Below are 17,638 nucleotides of genomic sequence, written 5' to 3'. Positions count from 1 at the left end.
TTTACCGATTGGCTTGAACATTGGCCAATAGGTGTCGCAACCAAGCTGTCCGACGGCCCCCTCCTCGAACCAATGGAAAGCAAGTCCCTGGGAGTGTCCCGCCCTGGGTCGAGAGCCAAGAGCCAATGGAAAATGGGGGCTGAACGGTGACGCGGCCGGAGGTAGGTGGAGTCGCCCGCGACCTGGACGGGAGCCTGGCGGGGTCAGCCCCTGACGAGCTGCCTGGCGCATGGCTGTGTGGGGACTGGGAGCCCGCCTTGGCCTGCGCGGGGGCCTCGGCGCCGGCAGGCTGCTGTGTCCCCGTTTCCAGAGCCGCGGCCCCCAGGGCGTGGAAGACGGGGACGGGTGAGTGCCTGGCTGGGGAGGGTAACTCGGACACCTGCCGTGAATTGTGGTGTCGTCGCCATGGTGACGTCACACCGCAGTGAGGTCGCCGCAGCAACAGCCAGGTGACACGTCTTAGTCCTGACGTCACCTTGGCCACGTGAGCACCGTGGCAGCCAGAGACCCAAGATTTCTTTGCACAAGTCCGAACGAAGCCCGGCTGTCGTGCGTCAGGGCAGGGCACGTCCCTGGCCCGCCACGAGGGCCATCTTGCCCCGCCTCACCGTCGGGTGGGCCTCAATTCAGATTTTGACCTATTTCCTAAGACACAGAGATACACCAACACGATCTGAAGGTGGCCGTCCTCACCGACCTTGAAACTTGCTCCCCTTCCCAGACCTCCGAACCCGCATGTTCCCATGAATTTATCATGGATCGATATACTCTCCTAGATCCAGTAATTGAACGTTTGGATCACCTCGTGATGCCACATGTTCGTGTCAAAGCCTGCATTAAAGGTGTTAGGTTGCTATCTGAAAATGCCAGAATTAGAACTCTGTTTTGCCAGGTCTTCATTCCTGAGGATACGTGAAGCTTCATAGAAGGGACATGGCCCAGATTACTTTCTCCAAGCAGCCCTGACTGGGTAGAGTAGAGGATAAGAGTTTGGGTGGGTCAAAGTCACGGTTTCTGTCGGGTAAAAGGTAACTGGGGTCTGGAGTAAGGTAGTCTTGGGCATGAATCCCAGCCCTGTGTCTTCCTTCCTCAGGGACCTGGAGTCTCATCTTGTGAGCTCCAATTTCCTCAACAGTAAAAGGAAGGTCACCGGTAGTGCCTATGGGATAATTCCAGGAGATAATGCCAGTAATCCACTTAGCACAGTGCAGAGACTATGGAAAGTGACCAGTAAACTCTTTCAGTGAATATTTATTGAGCATGTGCATTGAGCAGTGCACTACATGAGCTACTCTGCAGATAATGGATGTGGGCAGGACACAGAGCTTGCCCACAACGGACTGAATTGGGAAGAAGGGAGGAAAATGATGCCAACATGAGATCCAAACAGAGGAGGGTAAAGTGCTGCCTCTGAGGTTACTGGGCAAGATGTGACCCACTGAAGGAGGTGTCATGCCCACTCTCCACTTCTTGATGTCTGTGTCTCATTAGGCCACAGCCTTCCTTGAAGACACCCAAGATCCCCAAGATATACACCAAAACAGGAGACAAAGGTAGGCGGCAGATGAAACATGCAAAAAACTCCATTTGAAAGTTCTTCCAAATTGTTTGCATACGTTAAAAATTATGTAACAGGGGCACCTGGGTGGCTCAGTCGGTTGAGCGTCCGACTTCGGCTCCGGTGATCTCACAGTTCATGAGTTCGAGCCCCGCGTCGGGCTCTGTGCTGACAACTCAGAGCCTGGAGCCTGCTTCAGATTCTGTATCTCCCTCTCTCTCTACCTATCCCCTGCTTGTGTTCTCTCTCTCTCTCTTTCTCTCTCTCTCTCTCTCAAAAATAAATAAACATTAAAAACATTAAAAATAATGTAACAGGTGTCAATAAATATCATCAAATGTGATATGAAATGAAAGATGCCTAAGATATATGAAGTGATAAAAGCAAATTGCAGAGCAATCCAAATAATTGAAATCTACTTGGATAAAAGTGTGTGTGTTATGCGTATATATGTATATGTGTTCAGATATGCATAGAATATGCTGAAAGGTTACATCTTGAAGTACTACCTGGGAGAGAGATTGAGTTTAGGAGAGGGGAATGAACAGAAGGGCTTTCATTGTTTATGGCACATACTTTTATTCTATCCTATGACTTTTTGTAACGAGCATATATTTATGTAAACAATACCTGAAAATAATGTTGGACAGAAAAAAGTGAGATGTAGACTATATCAGTGTGACATATTTTCTAAAGTTTACAACTGCAGGGGCGCCTGGCCGGCTCAGAAGTGCATGCGACTCTTGATCTTGGGGTCCTGAGTTCGAGCCCTATGTCGGGTGTAGAGATTTCTTAAGTATTTTATTTTTATTTATTTTTTTTAATGTTTATTTTTGAGAGAGACAGAGCATGAGTGGGGAGGGGCAGACACACACACACACACACACACACACACACACACACACACAGAATCTGAAGCAGGCTCCAGGCTCTGAGCGGTAGGCACAGAGCCCCACACGGGGCTCGAACTCACAAGCTGTGAGATCATGCCCTGAGCTGAAGTCGGACACTTAACCGACTGAGCCACCCAGGTGCCCCTACTTAAATATTTTAATTAAAAAAATTGCAGGTTGGGGCGCCTGGGTGGCTCAGTCGGTTAAGCATCCCACTCTTGGTTTCGACTCAGGTCATGATCTTATGGCTTTGTGGGATCAAGCCCTGCATTGGGCTGTGCGCTGGCAGTGGGAGCCTGCTTGGGATTCTCTCTCCCCCTCTCTCTGCCCCTCCCCCACTCGCACTGTCTCTGTTTCTCTCAAAGTAAACAAATAAACTTAAAAAAACTGTGCAGGTGGGGCGCCTGGGTGGCTCAGTCGGTTGAGCATCCGACTTCAGTTCAGGTCATGATCTCACAGGTTGTGAGTTTGAGCCCTGCGTCGGGCTCTGTGCCGACAGCTCAGAGCCTGGAGCCTGCTTTGGATTCTGGGTCTCCCCCTCTCTCTCTATCCCTCCTCCGTTCATGCTATGTCTCTCTCTGTCTCAAAAATAAATAAACAGCAAAAAAAATTTTTTTTTAAATCTGTGCAGGTCACTAGTTTACATATATTTTGGGGAGTATGTACTTATGTCGTAAAAGTATAAAAGATATGCATACAATATACTTAATGCCACTGAACCATACTCTTAGAAATGATTCGAATGCTAAGTTTTATGTTATGTGTCTACTACCACAATAAATAAAGGGAAAGAGAACAAGCACAGGCATGCCCTCCAGCCGAGACCCCCAGGGACAGTCTAGTCAAGTTGGGTCACTTAGCTTATTACATGGCACACCGTGGGCTCAGTGAGAAGATACTGGAAAGGACCCATTATAGGACTGGGCTTATGCCAGGTGATCTGGAGCAAATTCCAGGAAGTGGGGTGTTACTCTGGATTGGATGCTGTCAGGAAGCAGGGCTAATTCTCTAGTTGGGTATCTCAGTCATTTTTTATCTAGAAGGTGGGTGTGACAAAGAGAGGCCAAAGCTGTCATTGATAAAGAAGCAGCAGTCCCTCGCATTAGCCAGAGAATGGGGATGTTTGGTCATTTTTACAGGTTGGACAGTGTTCTGTGCTCAGACATGATTATGGGGGGTCTTGTTTGGGGATTGCTGTGTCACAGTCAGAGTGGGGGCCACCAGACAGTGTTCCACAGAGGTGTTTGAGTCCCAACGGAACACCACAGCCTGCCTGTGAGCGCCAGGCTGGCTCCTGGCTGTCGGGAGCAGATTTGTTCTATCTCCGTGGTTAAGGGAACATGGTGGGAAATCGTGACCTAGGCAGAGATCCACAGAGGACTTCGATTTTATGTGAAATATAATTATAATATGTACCTATATGTCTTATTTCTTTTTTAAAACAATGTTTATTTATTGAGAGAGAGAGAGAGAGAGAGAGAGAGAGAGAGTCGTCCCACGCAAGTGGGGTAGGGGCAGAGAGGGAGGGAGAGAAAGAATCCTAAGGAGGCGGCACACAGACAGCATGGAGCCCAACACGGGGCTCCATCTCACAAACCATGACATCGTGACCTGAACTGAAATCAAGAGTCGGATGCTTAACCGACCGAGCCACCCAGGTGCCCCTTTATGTGTCTTATTTCTTTAGCGAAATGATTAGTACATGATTTTTAGGAATAAAATAAAAGCATGTCAGGAAAGAAGTTACCCTTAGGAATAGCAATGAAAGGGAGTGCCTGGGGGCTTCAGGGGTGCTGATCATTCTCTACTTGTTGATCTGGGTCCTGATCACAGAGGTATATTCAGGTAGGAGCAATTGATCAACTTATATACTTAGGATTTGAGCACTTTTCTGTGTATATGTTATCCTTCAGGTGGAAAGTGTTTTTAAAAAAAGAGCATGCCAGGAAAAATAAAAAATCTTAATTTGGGTGGCTAAACATTTTTTCATAGGGTTTTCTAGCACCTTCACTGGAGAAAGGAGACCTAAAGATGACCAAGTGTTTGAAGCCTTGGGAACTACAGATGAATTAAGCTCAGCCATTGGGTAAGGCAGACGGGGTTGGCCTTGAGGCGGGGTTTGAATCGGCACCAGTAACGTAGTTCACGGGAAGCTCTCGAGAGTGCTGGCTGGCCCCGGGGGGCGGCCAACTCTTGATGAACCTGCCTCGGCCTGGCAGGCACGGGCACGTGGTCAGCTCCACAAGGCTGCCGGGGGCTGCAGGCGCCTTTCCCTTCTGGCCCTGCCTGCTCCTGGCTGGCATCCGTCCCACGCCATGTGGAGCTGCCATGCCCCTCCTTCCCTGGTTCCCCCACTCTTCAGGCGAGTACGGGTGTGCGGCTCCCACCTCCCAGTGATGGGCCCGACTAGGTGAGGTGTTCAGGATGGATAATGGCAGGTGCAGGTGGTCTGCCAGCGGAGCAGAGAACGCAGACCCCTTGGTGCCTGTGGGGAGGCGGGGGGTGGGGGGAGGAGGTGGAAGAGGCAGACACAAGGTGAAATGGGCAGGGGGGAAGGACGGGGAGTTCTGGCATCAGCTGTTTAGGATTAGCAAATCAGCAAGCCATCATCCCTCAGTCCGGGGCAGGGGGGCAGGAGACTGGGGACGCCTCGATTGTGGATTGTCGGAGAGCAAGCCTCTCCATGTGCCAGGCAGAGAGCCTCAGCCCACGTGCCTCACGGAGCCCACAGTCTTGGGGGTGCTGGGGGAGCAGACAGTAGAGGGGCACCCTCCAGGTGGCGGGAGCCTGAAGGAGCAGCACCGAGGAGGGTCTACAACTGGCTGCATCGTGGGGATGTCTTCCCTGAGGATATTCCCGGGCACCTGCCTGGTGCCAGGCCAGAGGATGTCGCTTTGCGGAGGGCAGGCTGTGTCCGGCCCACAGAGTTGTTCCTTGCAGTCCAAAACGGGAGACCCACGCTAGATGACAAATTAACACGTTTGTCTGTTTAGTTCTGACTGTAAGGCAGGCTAAGACGATACACTGGTTGTGCCCAGAAGGCAACCTCTGTTGCGTGGTGACACTTCACCCCAGTCCCCTCCTCTGTCTTCCGGGCGGGTCCAGCCAATGGAAGGCACCAGCAGGAGATGGGACATTGGTAGAGAGAGGAGCGGGAACACTTTTGCCCCCATTCCCCAGTGACTCTCGCCCAGCCAGCTGCATGGCTCCTGGCGGTGGCCCCACCGAGAATCCAGCTCTCCCGGGTCTGGAGCACCTTTGACCCTCCCTCGCCCCTTCAGGCCCCTGCTTGTGCTAATTTTTGCCACCCACTGTCATTCCATAACTTTTCTCACACCCTGTTAATAGTCCCCTGGCCAGCCTTTCCTCCAGGAACCCTGTGAATGCACTGCCGACTCTTCCCTGCCAGGCCCCTGACTGGTAAAGAGAGTGGCAGAGTTTGGAGGGAGGCTGGAGCTGGGGTCCTGACCTGCATCTGGGGCGCTTGGCTTTCCCCATCCCACCTGCCTTACCAGGAACTACTCAGCCTTCAAAGTCCCACTTCCAGCACTGCTTCCTCCAGGAAGCCCTCCCTGAACTCCAGCCAAGGCCAAGGTTCCCAGGACCCTGGCCCTTTCCAGAGAGCTGACCTCAGTTTGCAACTTCACGTTCAGTCGTGTGATACCCGATTCATGCCTCGGCCTCCTGCCGAACAGAGCCTGTGTCCCTTGTACTCATGCTGAATTGCCTGGACCTGGCCAGAGTAGGCACTGAGAAAGGAAGTGTTGACTGGATGAGTAATGAGTATAAGGAAAGGCATTTTGAGCAACAAACACCCCTAACCAAATGAAAGGTTATGATGTTCTCACTGTCAGCAAGAAAAATAACCCTGTGGTGTCAGAGCTGAATTAGGGCCCACAGACGTGATGTGAGACGCAGATTCTTTTCTTTTTCCTCATAGGTTTGCTTTGGAATTAGTCGCAGAAAAAGGCCACCCGTTTGCTGAAGAGCTGCAGAAAGTGAGTAGCAGTGTCTCATCCCAAGTTGGGATTTGTATCCCTGTGGCCTGATGGCCATAACTGGATTTGCCATCTGACCGTCACTTCCTCTCTGGGTCACCTGGGGCTACTCACTGTTTCTCTGGGACCCTCTGTTTCTTCACCTGCAAAACAGGGACACAGAGATCATCCTCCCTCCCAGGCGAGTGGTGAGAACAGCACCAAGGGGCGGGGGGGGGGAATGTAAAGTGCAGTGGACTTGACCCAGCGTGCTTCTGCCCTTCAGGGGACGCACGGCAATGTCTGGTATTACTCTTGGTGGTTACAGGTGGGTTGGGGGGGGGGGGGGCTCGGGGGCTCCTGATATCTAGTTGGTAGAGGCCAGCGATGCACATGCTAAACGTCCTACAACGCCCAGGGCCTCCCCTGCCACAGAGAATGCCCCTTGCCTGAATGTCAGCAGCCCCGAGGCTGAGAAACCTGGGAAAACCAGCTTCAGGAAGCCCTAGGCCAGGGGACCTTATGGCCTTCAGTATTAGTGTTCTCCTTAGGAAGCATGGAGACTGACCCACAGACAGGACTTTAACAGTGGAGACAGGGACATCCCCTCGGATGCATAGGACGTGTCCAAGGTTTCAGTCTACACATTGACCTGAGACTGTAGAAGCTGCTTCCTGGACACTCAGCCTGCTTCAGTCCTCCAGGCCAGGCTGGGGCCCGCTTAGCCTCCTGGGAGCAGGCGGAGGGCAGTGAGGGGGCCACAGAAGGGTGGGAGGGCCTTAAGTGCCGGAACTTTCTGTGAATGAGGCCCTCCTATGCGCCGCCAGCGTGGTTTTCAGCCTCCCAGTGAAGAAGTTCTCACCTCAGCAGGCGTCATTTCCGCATGCTGTGCTCATCTCTGCAGGGTTTCCAGAGGGAAAAGGCTGAGGCGGGGGTGGGGGGGCGGGGGCAGTGACGTGATGAGTCCACCTATGCTTTAGGCCCCTGTCCTTTGGGTCCCAGCTCCAACGTCACGTCCCCCAGGGCCTCCAGCCCGGTTAGGCGCCTCCTCCAGCTTTGCCTCCTCCAGCTTTGCACAACCCCCGTTGTGGAGGCCCCGCCTCTAACGGCAGGTGCCACAAAGAGTGTCACACAGTCTGATCCGTCTGTCTCCCCACTGGCCTGGGCATCCCGAGGGTGCAGACTGTGACCTTCTCACCCGGGAGCCCCGCCAGGTCCCTGCTCGCTGGGCCCGTGCACCGCTCTCCTCAGAAGCCTGTGACCTGCAGGTTAACGGGCACGTTATTGGGGCAAAACAAACTCCTAAAGGAAAGGGCCGCCTGCCCAAGGCGCCGGGGCTGGGAATCAGCGGAGTTGGGATCTGATTCCCAAGCTGGCTCCCGCCCCCTCCAGTGCTGGGGTGAGTGCTGCAGCTGGCCGTCCAGGGGGGCACTACCGTTACCCCGCCTCCCGCTCGAAGCCTGCGAGACGCCAGGTGGCCAAGGTCCCCACCCAGGTTCTGCCGGTCGGCAGCCCAAGGAGGGTCCCAGCTCACGGCTGGGTGGGCGGCCTCTGCTGCCTCCCGCTGCGCCCTGCTCCCGGCACGCTGTCACAGTCGCCATCTCAGCAGAGGTCGCAGACCACCACCCACCTCACGGCGCCCCACCCAGCTTGAGCGGACTCTGGCCGGCCATAAAGGAGGCGGCATTCGTGGGGCTCACTGGCACGGGCGCCCGTGGGTCGTTTGTCACGCAGGGGTCGACCATGTTCTCGTACATACTTGTCCTTTATGGCTTAGTTTTAAAGCACTGTCACGTTTGGTGTCTCGGCCCGGCTGTCACAGGTCAGACAACCAAAGCCGTCAGTGGAGAGGAAAGGGAAAGACTTCCCGGGGCCCAGGCCTGACGGAGACGAGAGCGGGGTGAGAAGCTACCTCTTGACTGTCGCTGGGCACCTGACGCTCATCGTCTGTGTGACTCGCATCCCCAAGGGACCCAGGGCCCCCGCTCAACAGAGCTGGTGTCCAAGGCAGACGTGCCAAAGGTTCAGACAGAGTTTGCCGATTCACCTTTAAATGCCAGCTGATTAAAGATCCGGCCAGTCCCCAGCAGGGCAGCCCCCGCTCGCCTCCTCGTGTCACAGGGCACCCCTGCACGTGGAACCACGTGAGCCCCGCCCGGCCCGCCAGGAATGGGTCTTCACTGTCCCCCCCCGTTGCTTCCCCAGATCCAGTGCTCGCTGCAGGACGTCGGCTCTGCCCTGGCGACCCCGCGCTCCTCGGCCAGGGAGGCTCACTTAAGTAATCTTCTCTCCCAACCTGCCGCGCGTGCTCAGAGGTGGGACCCTGTCCGGGGCGTCCCCTGGCACCCCCATCAGCCTGGCCCGTAGACCCCGAGAAGGAAGGCCCTCCCAAGCCGGCAGAAGTGGTTTGCAGAGCCCCCCGGGGTGGAAGGGACATGGGGGCGGTTTCCTTGGTCTGGGGGGCGACGGGCCCCATGGCCGTGTCCTCCTGCTTCTCGGCTCCTCAGGATGTGCCGCATTCGAGGCGGGGCCCATCCTGGAGCTGGAGCAGTGGATCGACAGATACTCCAGCCAGCTCCCCCCTCTCACGGCGTTTATCCTGCCGGTAGGTGCCAGGCGGTGTCAACCTAGGGGTGGCCACAGGCCAAGTGTGTTCACAGAAACACACAGGTGCGGAGTAAGCCCCCTCTTTAATTTTTGCCTGTGACAGAAGCTGGTCGCCGGCCTCCCAAGTCCCCTCCGGACCCTCCCTGGTCCCTCCCCAGCCCTGCCCACTTTGGAGGGGGCTTCCCAGTGGACGCGCCCCTCTGCAGGGGCCCGGAAGCAGAACACTGCTGGCTGGGGGCGGGGGCGGGGTCCCGTGTATCCGTCGGTCCATCTGTCCAGGGGACTCCCTGTCTACAGTGGGCACACCCACCCCACCCCCACCCCTTCCCCCCCTCCCCACCCCTTCCCCCCCCCCCCCAGCCCCGCTCCAGCCAGTGCTCTCTCCTTTCAGTCGGGAGGCAAGAGCAGCTCCGCGCTGCACTTCTGTCGGGCCGTGTGCCGCCGAGCAGAGAGACGGTAAGGGGGCCAAGGGAGAGGGCGGGGGCCTGGCCAGAGCAGCAGGCAAGCCTAGGAGGGTCGGCCCCGTGCCATCCAGCCACCCATCGGCAGACCTTCACCTGCCACCTTCACCGTTCCAGGTGGACGCCAGCCAGCCCGGGTCTCTGTCCTCAGAGCCCTGCATAGCCGAGGGGAGACAGTGACCCGCGAGCGGACAAATGACAGATGATGTAACCACATCACGATCAGAGCTTATGGAGAAACAAGAGGTTATAGGTGAACAGGGTAGGAGGAGTCCCTGATGGGGTTAGCTGGTTATTTATAATTCTGACACTCACGTGCTATGAAAGTCAAAAGGATATTCGGGGGAGGCCTCCTTGCCCTGTGCCCTGGCTCCTCATCCCTGGGGGTTAATGTAAGTGGGGTAGTTGGAGCTGGGCAGGAATGAGTGGCGAGCCCCACGCCGTGGTCAGGGCTGTGAGGGACGTGGAGTGGACACAGGGAGGGTCTCTCCCAGTCACACTGCGTGAGCCAGGGGTTGAAGGATTGGGGGGCGGGGAGGAACAGCGTCCAGTGCGAGGGGACAGCAAGGGCAGAGGTGGCAGCCCGTACTGAACGGACACAAAGGAGACCCGAGTGTCTGGGTCCAGAGGGAGAGGGCGTGGGGCACAATGAGGCCAGAGACCGGGCAGGGCCTCGGAGGCACAGAGAGGTCTACCTCTATCCCGAGAGCAATAGGAAACCGTTGGTGGGCTTTAGGCCACGCAGTGACATGAAGGGACCCTGCTGGCTGCTGGGTAAAGAAGGGCCCAGAGGGACCCACAGGGCTGGCGGCGGGGCTGGTGGGGGGCAGGTGGAAGCTCTCAACAGACCAGCCACCCGATGCCCCAACACCTCCGAGTCAGGAAGAGGAAGGACCCCTAAAAGCTGACGGCCTTTCAGAGAAACTTCAGAAGAGTTCCCTGCAAAATCTCCATTTACACCACTCGTAATGCCAGCTGCCACCCAGCTTCCCAGACAAATGGAAGTGAAGCCCTACACTGATGAATGGGCAGGGCCGTGCTGGATATTTTCTCATCGTCACCTCATTGATGCCTCAGGATAACCTTGGTAGAGGGGTGGTGGCAGCCCCCCGTGTACAGGAGTCGGGAAACGAGCTCAGAGAGGCGACCTCGTGGCCAGGGCGGTCACCTGAGTGGTCCATGGCAGAGTCCAGATTTGAGCCCGGGTCGGTCTGCTTCCAAACCCGAGCTCTGTCCACAGCCCCACATCACAAAGGTCCCATCCCTCATGAAAGGCCCGTGGGCCCAAGTGGTTCCCAAAGGGGCCCCGCGTAACAGAGCTTCAGTTTCAAAAGAAAAAATTCATCATTTGTAGAAAACCATCCGTGTCGGCAATGCCCGTGGTACCAAAACAATCGGAGAGACCCAAAGGCCCGGCAGGGGGCCTAGTCCAGCAGAGGATGCACCAGGCAGGGTGGTGGGGACGTGCATGTGGGATGATGAAACCCCTTGGGCAGGGGACACAAAGCCAGAGCCTCGGTTTTGGGGAGAGCATCTCTCAGCAAGGGTTATGTGGTGGAGGTGACCTGCGTCAAGGGCCCGGCAAGGGCCCGCCCCGTCACCAGTGCTCAGCAGACAGCAGTCCGGAGGGATGTCTGCGCCCAGGCCGGCAAGGGCACCAGGTCAAGCCACTGTAGGCTCTGAGGTGCCGGTGTGGGACGCAGCCCTGGGTCCCCTGGAGTGTCGATCCCGTAATGTATGCGACGTAGCATTTCCTCCTCTTCCAGGGTGGTGCCTCTTGTCCAGATGGGTGAGACGGACGCTAACGTGGCCAAGTTTTTAAACAGGTACTCTGATGGAATTTGGAGAGTCCCATTCAGTAAAACTAGGCACGTTGTGGGAAGCAACGATAAGAGAAGGGGGCCCACACGTTCATATCCACTGAGGGTCGGCGACGTGCCAGGCGCTGTGTCGGGCACAGGGATGCAGCTGAGAATGAGGCAGGTACCGTCCCTGTCCCTGGTGAGGTGAAGGTGTCGGGAGAGGCTGTTGTGAAAACCAGGAGGACGCAACATAAGAACAAAGGGACAGTGCAGCAGGAAGGGGCCCGCTTTCGGGTTGAGTGACCAGGGAGCTCAGGCAGGGGTCAGACCCACTGTCAGCCCCTCCCCACAAGACTCCAGGGCTGTATGAACTGAGAAGAGACAGCCGGGCAAGGCCAGCTCAGGGCCGTCAGGGCCCAGGGCCCCGGCACAGGAGCCAGTGAGCCGGGCTGGCCCCAGGAGGTCTCGTCTGGGTTCCATTCCAGCCTTGCCTCATGCAGTTCCAGTGTGGGCAAGGTCAGGGCCCAGGGGCAGACTGAGAACCAGGGGGCCCCTGGGAGCTGTCCTGGATTTCCAGAAAGCGACCTCACAGCCGGGGTCTCGCCCCTCACTGAGGTCACTCCTCTCCCTGGGATGTGACCTGATCAGCTCCTTTCTTCCTGGGAGGTGGCTGGGCCTGAAGGGAGAGAGGAAGGTTCCGTTCATCGGCACAGCAGTGGCCTTTGGGGAGCCTTGTCCTCCCGTAGTGTTGTGTGGGCCAAGCCAGTTCGTTTCCTCAGCAAGGAGGGTAGCGCTAGGCAGACTGGAAACAAGCATGTCACTACCTTCCGGGAATGGGAGACACCCAGAGCAGAGTCTCTTCCACTGCCCCCAAACCCTGCCCCCAGAGAGATGGCCAGGCATCAGGAGGAGGGGGGTTCGATCTCAGTGGGGGCGTGGTCAGGGAAGGTTCCAGCAGGACCCGGCATGGAGCTGGCCGCAGAGGGTAAGATTGGGGCCTGGAGAGGTGGAAGAGGGTGGTGGGCAGTGCTCGGCATGAAAACAAGGAAAAGCGGGGGACGGTTGAAAGGTGGGCGGCTTCGTGAACTCACTGCAGGCTCCTTAAGGGCGGGCTGGGTGTCTCGGTCCTGGTCACGGAAGGTACGCAAACCAATCTAGGGAGTGGCCCAAAGCCACCAGCCCTGTGAGGTCCGGCGGGGGTAGCGGCCTCATCTGGCACGAACTGCCCCAGCCCCGGCGCCACAGTCACAGAAGCTGGCCTGGAGTGTCATCCATCAAAGCCCAAGTTGGCCGAGCACCCGCTATCCCGCCCGATGCTCCTGGGGTGTGTGATTTATATTTCCTCCTTGAAGGCTAATATGGGAAGGACCCAGTTAGCATTGATCTCTCATTTCAGATCATTCTCTCTGTCCCTCCAGACTCAGCGACTATCTCTTCACATTAGCCAGATACGCAGCCATGAAAGAGGGGAATCAGGAAAAAATATACAAGAAAAATGACCCGTCGGACCGAGCCTGAGGCACCTGGAAATAATGCAAAGGGGGAGATCTGTAGAGCCCTCCGAGGTGAAGAGTTTGTCCTTCCTGTCCTGATTCTTGAAGATCTCACCCAGGGGGGCTGGAGGAGACCCCTGTCCTCCCCGCTAGGCTCTCCTGGGTCTTAGAGGAGGTGGTAATGAATGAATTCAGTATGGGGGAAAATAAGGCAAAGTGATCCCAGCAGTGAAAAGCCACATAGAAAAAAATTAAAAGTGGGAAAAGCTTAAGCCGTATGTGTGTGTGTGCGCGTGCGTGCGTGTGCGCGCGCATGTGGTAAGAGAGCCCTTCCCCTGCTGGCTCAGGTGGCATGAAGATTTGGAACGATGCCAGAGACCCTGGGAAATGTAATTGGGATTTAGCTGGGCCAGAGGGGCTGTAAATGTCACGTTTATAAAGGGGAAGGCAGGCGGGATTTGGAAGTTCGGTCACCTCCGAGCCACCATCCCCATCTACGTGTGGGGGCAGGGCAGCTGCACACTGACAGGTGAGGCCTCACGACTTGCTTCGGACTCAGGGATGAGGGACCAGGGTCCAGGGAAGAGGGACCGAGGAACGGCACGGCTTGGAGAAGGATTTCTTTCTCTGCCGGTTTATGCCTCTGAGATCCATGCCATGGCTGTATTTTATCTCTCTTGTCACCGCCGCCCCCTCCCACTGCGAGATGACACTGCCAGTGCCAGCTGTGTCCTTGGGAAGGGGATATTTATGCAGGGCGAGGAGGCGGCCCTGAGAACGTGAAGATCGCGCGCTGCTAATTGCGGGAAATGACTCCGGAAGGCCAGGCTCTCGCTAACTGTCAGGGCCAAGATGCCTGGTGAACTCGGCTCAGCAATCATTCACTTGCGGAGCCCCTGCTTCACATCGGGCACCGGCTCGCTTCAGGCAGGCTGGTCACTCTGCTGTCCTCCTTTTGCCAGCGAGTCAGCGAACATTAAAATGATCGGTCACATGTATAATTTTGCTCTCATTTCTTACGACTCTGCCTGCACATTTTGCAGGAACGGGTACGTTTCATCCCACTGGATCCTCGGCCTCCCGGCAGGCTGCAGCAACCCTCTTGAGCCTGGGCGGGGAGGTGGCTGAGGTGCCGGTGAGCGTGGGCGAAGGTGAGATCCCTCCCGGAAGAGGCCGTGTCCGAGGCCTGCCCCGCTCCGCCCGCCCAGTGGTTAGCGCCAGGTCTGCTCCCCAGCGGGTGCTGAGCGTCCGTGCAGAGCTGGAAACGCTGAGAGCGCCGGCATTTCAGGAGAGACTAACGTGGCTAACTGCCCCGCAAGCACTCGGGCCGGGCCGGGGAGGAGCTGGCCCCAAGAGCTTGCGGTGAACCACTCGTTCCCCCGCTTCTGCCCCATCCTCACAGTCTTCCTGGAAGGGGCAGGACACACGTACCAAAACGCTCCCAGCCATGATCAGACACCCTGGAAAAGGACAGGAGAAGCCCTTGAAATGCAGCATAAAATGATGCTTTGAAACAAAGCAGCTTGCCTCTTGCCAAATCCCGTCCCCGCCAGCCCTTGCGGGGAGAGGCTGTCGCGCGCCTGGAGTTAACCCCCGGTTCCCAGGCCCTGCCTCCGCCTCTTGTCTTTGGCCGGCACGCACTCCCCGAGAAACGGCCCAGGCGCAGGGCAGACTTGGCATCTCGGGGGCTGCCTCCCGTGTTGCCAACCTGAGAAAAACAGAGCGAGCCTGCTCTGGGGACCCAGAGGACTGATCAGTTTGAAACGTTTGCTGTCCTGCAGTGCCTCACAAAGCCACGCTGGAGCCAGAAGCAAAAGGAGAAATGCGCACCCCCGCGTGCACCCGGCAAAATCTCCTCCTGTGTCTCAAACCCAGGGGGAAAGTTCATCAAAAGCTCCGCCATCCAGACACACGACTAAGTAGGAAGCCCGCGTTGCCTGATCTGTTCGCACGCTGCTGTCGGCGCTCACGAGCCGTCGCCCCCGCCCCGCGCAGTTGTGCAGGGGTCGGGAAAGAAACCAGCAGGCCGCTTTTACTTAAAACTGTGATGTCTTGGGGCGCCTGCCTGGCTCGGTCAGTGGAGCAGGCGACTCTTGCTCTCGGGTCGTGAGTTCCAGCCCTGCGCTGGACCCAGAGATTACTTAAAAAACGGTGATGCTTCCTCGATCATAGATCTTTTGCATCCTTTTAATCTTTTAAAATATCACATGAAACTTTGACCTCCCTTGATTCCTGGGGTTTGGGGCACTTCCATTCATTGGCACCCATTAAAGTACCTCACCTGCCTACCCCTGGGCCAGACCCGGGGCTCGGGGCCCATTTAATACTCCTGCCAGAGAGGAGCTGGGGGTTGACTGTGTGCCGGGCCCGGTCCAGGGGTACCACGGACCCTTGTGTTCAAAGCTCACAGTAGCCCTGAAACAGGCACTCTGCAGGGGAAGAAACCGAGGCTCAGGGGAAGCACCTTGTCTCAGGGAGTCTGCAGCCAGGTGTGGGCTCAGGACAGGGGGCCTTGTGTCTCTCCCTCCACCGCCACTTGACAGTCGTTTTAATCACGACCTGGGCCGCTGAGAACAATGTCAGACGCTAATAGATTCTGCTGTCTCATTTCTCCACCCAGTTTCCCTTAACTGATGTCTCCTGGCTATTGTTAATGTGCATTTTTCACCGAGTAATTTTCTCCGCCCGAACTTGTAACACATCCCAATGACAAACGTCCCGGTTCCGAATCCCCCGTCAGCTGCAATGTCACCCTCGCCTCCTCCCGACACCTTCCTCCGACAGCCCATCCAGTTTTATGATCGCTCTGTCCCAGTTATCACTACTGAACCTTTAAGAATCCAGACGTACTTCAAGTTTAATTGAATAAAATTCCTTGTATAATAAATTCTGCGTGAATGCTACATAAATCAGTGCCTGGACGGATTTGTGGCCTGTCCCTCCCTCCCTTCGCCCAGGCCCAGGAGTCTTCCAGGCAATACTGGACCCAGGCTGGCCCAGTCGTTCTTATCAAGGACTTACCTTTGCAGCCCTGATGGGGGCGCAGTTTCCTTCTCTGGGAGTCCCCGGTGGAAGACAGTGCTTGAGCCGGAGCAGAGGCAGGGGTGACAGGTCGGGGACGCCTGAGGCCTGAGGATGTCCCTCACGTTCCTCTCCCACTCCACAGAATCAGACACTTGTGACGGAGGGACCGTGCACACTCTTCCTAGAGACGCACGCACGTGTTCACCACGCGCATACACCGTGGAAGCCCCGGGCAAGAATCCCCTAGAATGACCAGCGTAGCCCCCCTTTTCAGGAGCCGACCGGAGTCTCAGGCTGCCTGCTGCAAAGCCTCGCCTGGAGTCCGCAGAGCTCCAGCCTTGAAGCGCGAGAAGCAGCACTGGGGCTGGCCGGCGAGGCCGCCGGACGGCTTCCGATGCTTGAAACACCGCGGAGGGCAGTGAGCACAGCTTGGCATGGGCTCAAGACCAGCTCTGGAACTTTCTAGCTTCTTGCCTCTGGGCGGGCCACTCCATCCTTCTCAGCCTTGCTTCTTCATCTGTGAAATGGGAGGGACAACAATGTCTGCCCCATAGGTAGGGGCCACGGGGAGAGCTTAATGAGGCAGCGTGTAAAAGGGCTCGGCACGCCCCGCAGCAAGCCAGCTGTTCTTACGGTTTGCCGTTACGGTTAGATTCGAATTCAGGCTCCAGCTGTGCCACTTCCTGGGTGAGCCACCTTGAGTGAATTGCTCACTAACCTTGCTGAGCCTCAGTCTTCACCTTTTTGAAGTTTATTTATTTTGAGAGACAGAGACAGAGATGGGGAGGGGCAGAGAGAGAGAATTCCAAGCAGGCGCCGTGCTGTCAGTACAGAGCCCGACACGGGGCTCGAATCCGCACTCCGGGAGATCATGACCTCAGCCGAAATCAAGAGTCATACGCATAACCGACTTCACCTTTTTTTTTTTTTTTAATGTTTATTTTTGAGAGAGAGAGAGAGAGAGAGGGCGTGCACAAGCAGGGGAGGGGCACAGAGGGCCCGAAGCAGGCTTAGCGCTGGCAGCAGAGAGACTGATGCGGGGCTTGAACTCATGAACCACAAGATGGTGACCCGAGCCGAAGTCAGACACTTAACCGACTGCGCCACCCAGGCGCCCCTGTCTTCTCCTTTTCTAAGCACTTTCAAGTAGCTCAGGCCTGGGTGAAGCCCAGAACACCACCGAGCAGCACCTCCGGGTGGTTTGGACTTGCTGAGGCTGGAGGGACACAGGTGTGCTCCAGGGGGTGCTAGTCCCAGTCAGAACAAGGGCCATGGCTCCAGGGACACCATGCCCGACTAAAAGGGAGAGGTTACTCAGTCACAGAGCAATGAGAGCCGAAAGGGATCAGAGAGATCATTGCTCCCATTTCACAGATGAAGAAACTGAGGTCGAGACACGCGTACGTATTAGTAGGTCAATATCAATAACGACCGCAAATTGAGTACTGATTGTGTCCGGCCTCCTAAGCACTTTACAGGCAACCTTTCGTTTAATTCTTTCAACAGCCCCTGCACGTGGTACTGTTAACATTACCGTCATGTCCAAATTACAGGCGGAAAAACTGAGGCCCAGAGAGGAGAAAGGGCTTTCCCAAGGTCCTATGGCTCTAGGAGGTGGAGCCGGGCTCTACACCCTCTCAGCACCATGGCTACCGTTCCCTCAATGCTCGACTGCATGGACGTGTCTCATTTCTCGGAACCCCGTGAGGTGTGTACACATTCTCCCCATTTCACAGGTCTAAGGAAACTGAAGCTCAGAGAGGTGAAGTCGCCTGCTCAGAGTCACACAGCACCTGCTGCGGCGATGATGGTTATAATGGTCT

General features: G+C 56.3%; 1 protein-coding gene across 2 annotated transcripts; it reads left to right on the top strand.

Moving 5' to 3' along the window:
• Nucleotides 1–189: 189 nt before the first annotated feature.
• On the top strand, nucleotides 190–13,063 carry MMAB (metabolism of cobalamin associated B). 2 transcript variants are annotated; one of them, XM_060612520.3, is made up of 9 exons: nucleotides 190–345; nucleotides 1,492–1,553; nucleotides 4,444–4,537; nucleotides 6,392–6,449; nucleotides 8,634–8,706; nucleotides 8,936–9,033; nucleotides 9,427–9,491; nucleotides 11,263–11,322; nucleotides 12,717–13,063. In XM_060612520.3, the coding sequence occupies exons 1-9, from the start codon at nucleotides 230–232 to the stop codon at nucleotides 12,814–12,816; spliced, it is 726 nt and encodes a 241-aa protein (XP_060468503.3). In that variant the 5' UTR covers nucleotides 190–229; the 3' UTR covers nucleotides 12,817–13,063. The 2 variants fall into 2 exon arrangements, with proteins under 2 accessions (XP_060468503.3, XP_060468504.3); XM_060612521.3 differs by having other exon boundaries at nucleotides 8,634–8,743; nucleotides 12,717–12,826.
• Nucleotides 13,064–17,638: the final 4,575 nt, after the last annotated feature.

The sequence above is a fragment of the Panthera onca genome, chromosome D3 (genome assembly GCF_046562875.1).
Source record: "Panthera onca isolate mPanOnc1 chromosome D3, mPanOnc1 haplotype 2, whole genome shotgun sequence".
Classification (NCBI taxonomy): domain Eukaryota; kingdom Metazoa; phylum Chordata; class Mammalia; order Carnivora; family Felidae; genus Panthera; species Panthera onca.
The sequence above is the reverse complement of the archived record's forward strand: the minus strand, read 5'-3'. Positions and strand labels throughout refer to the sequence as shown.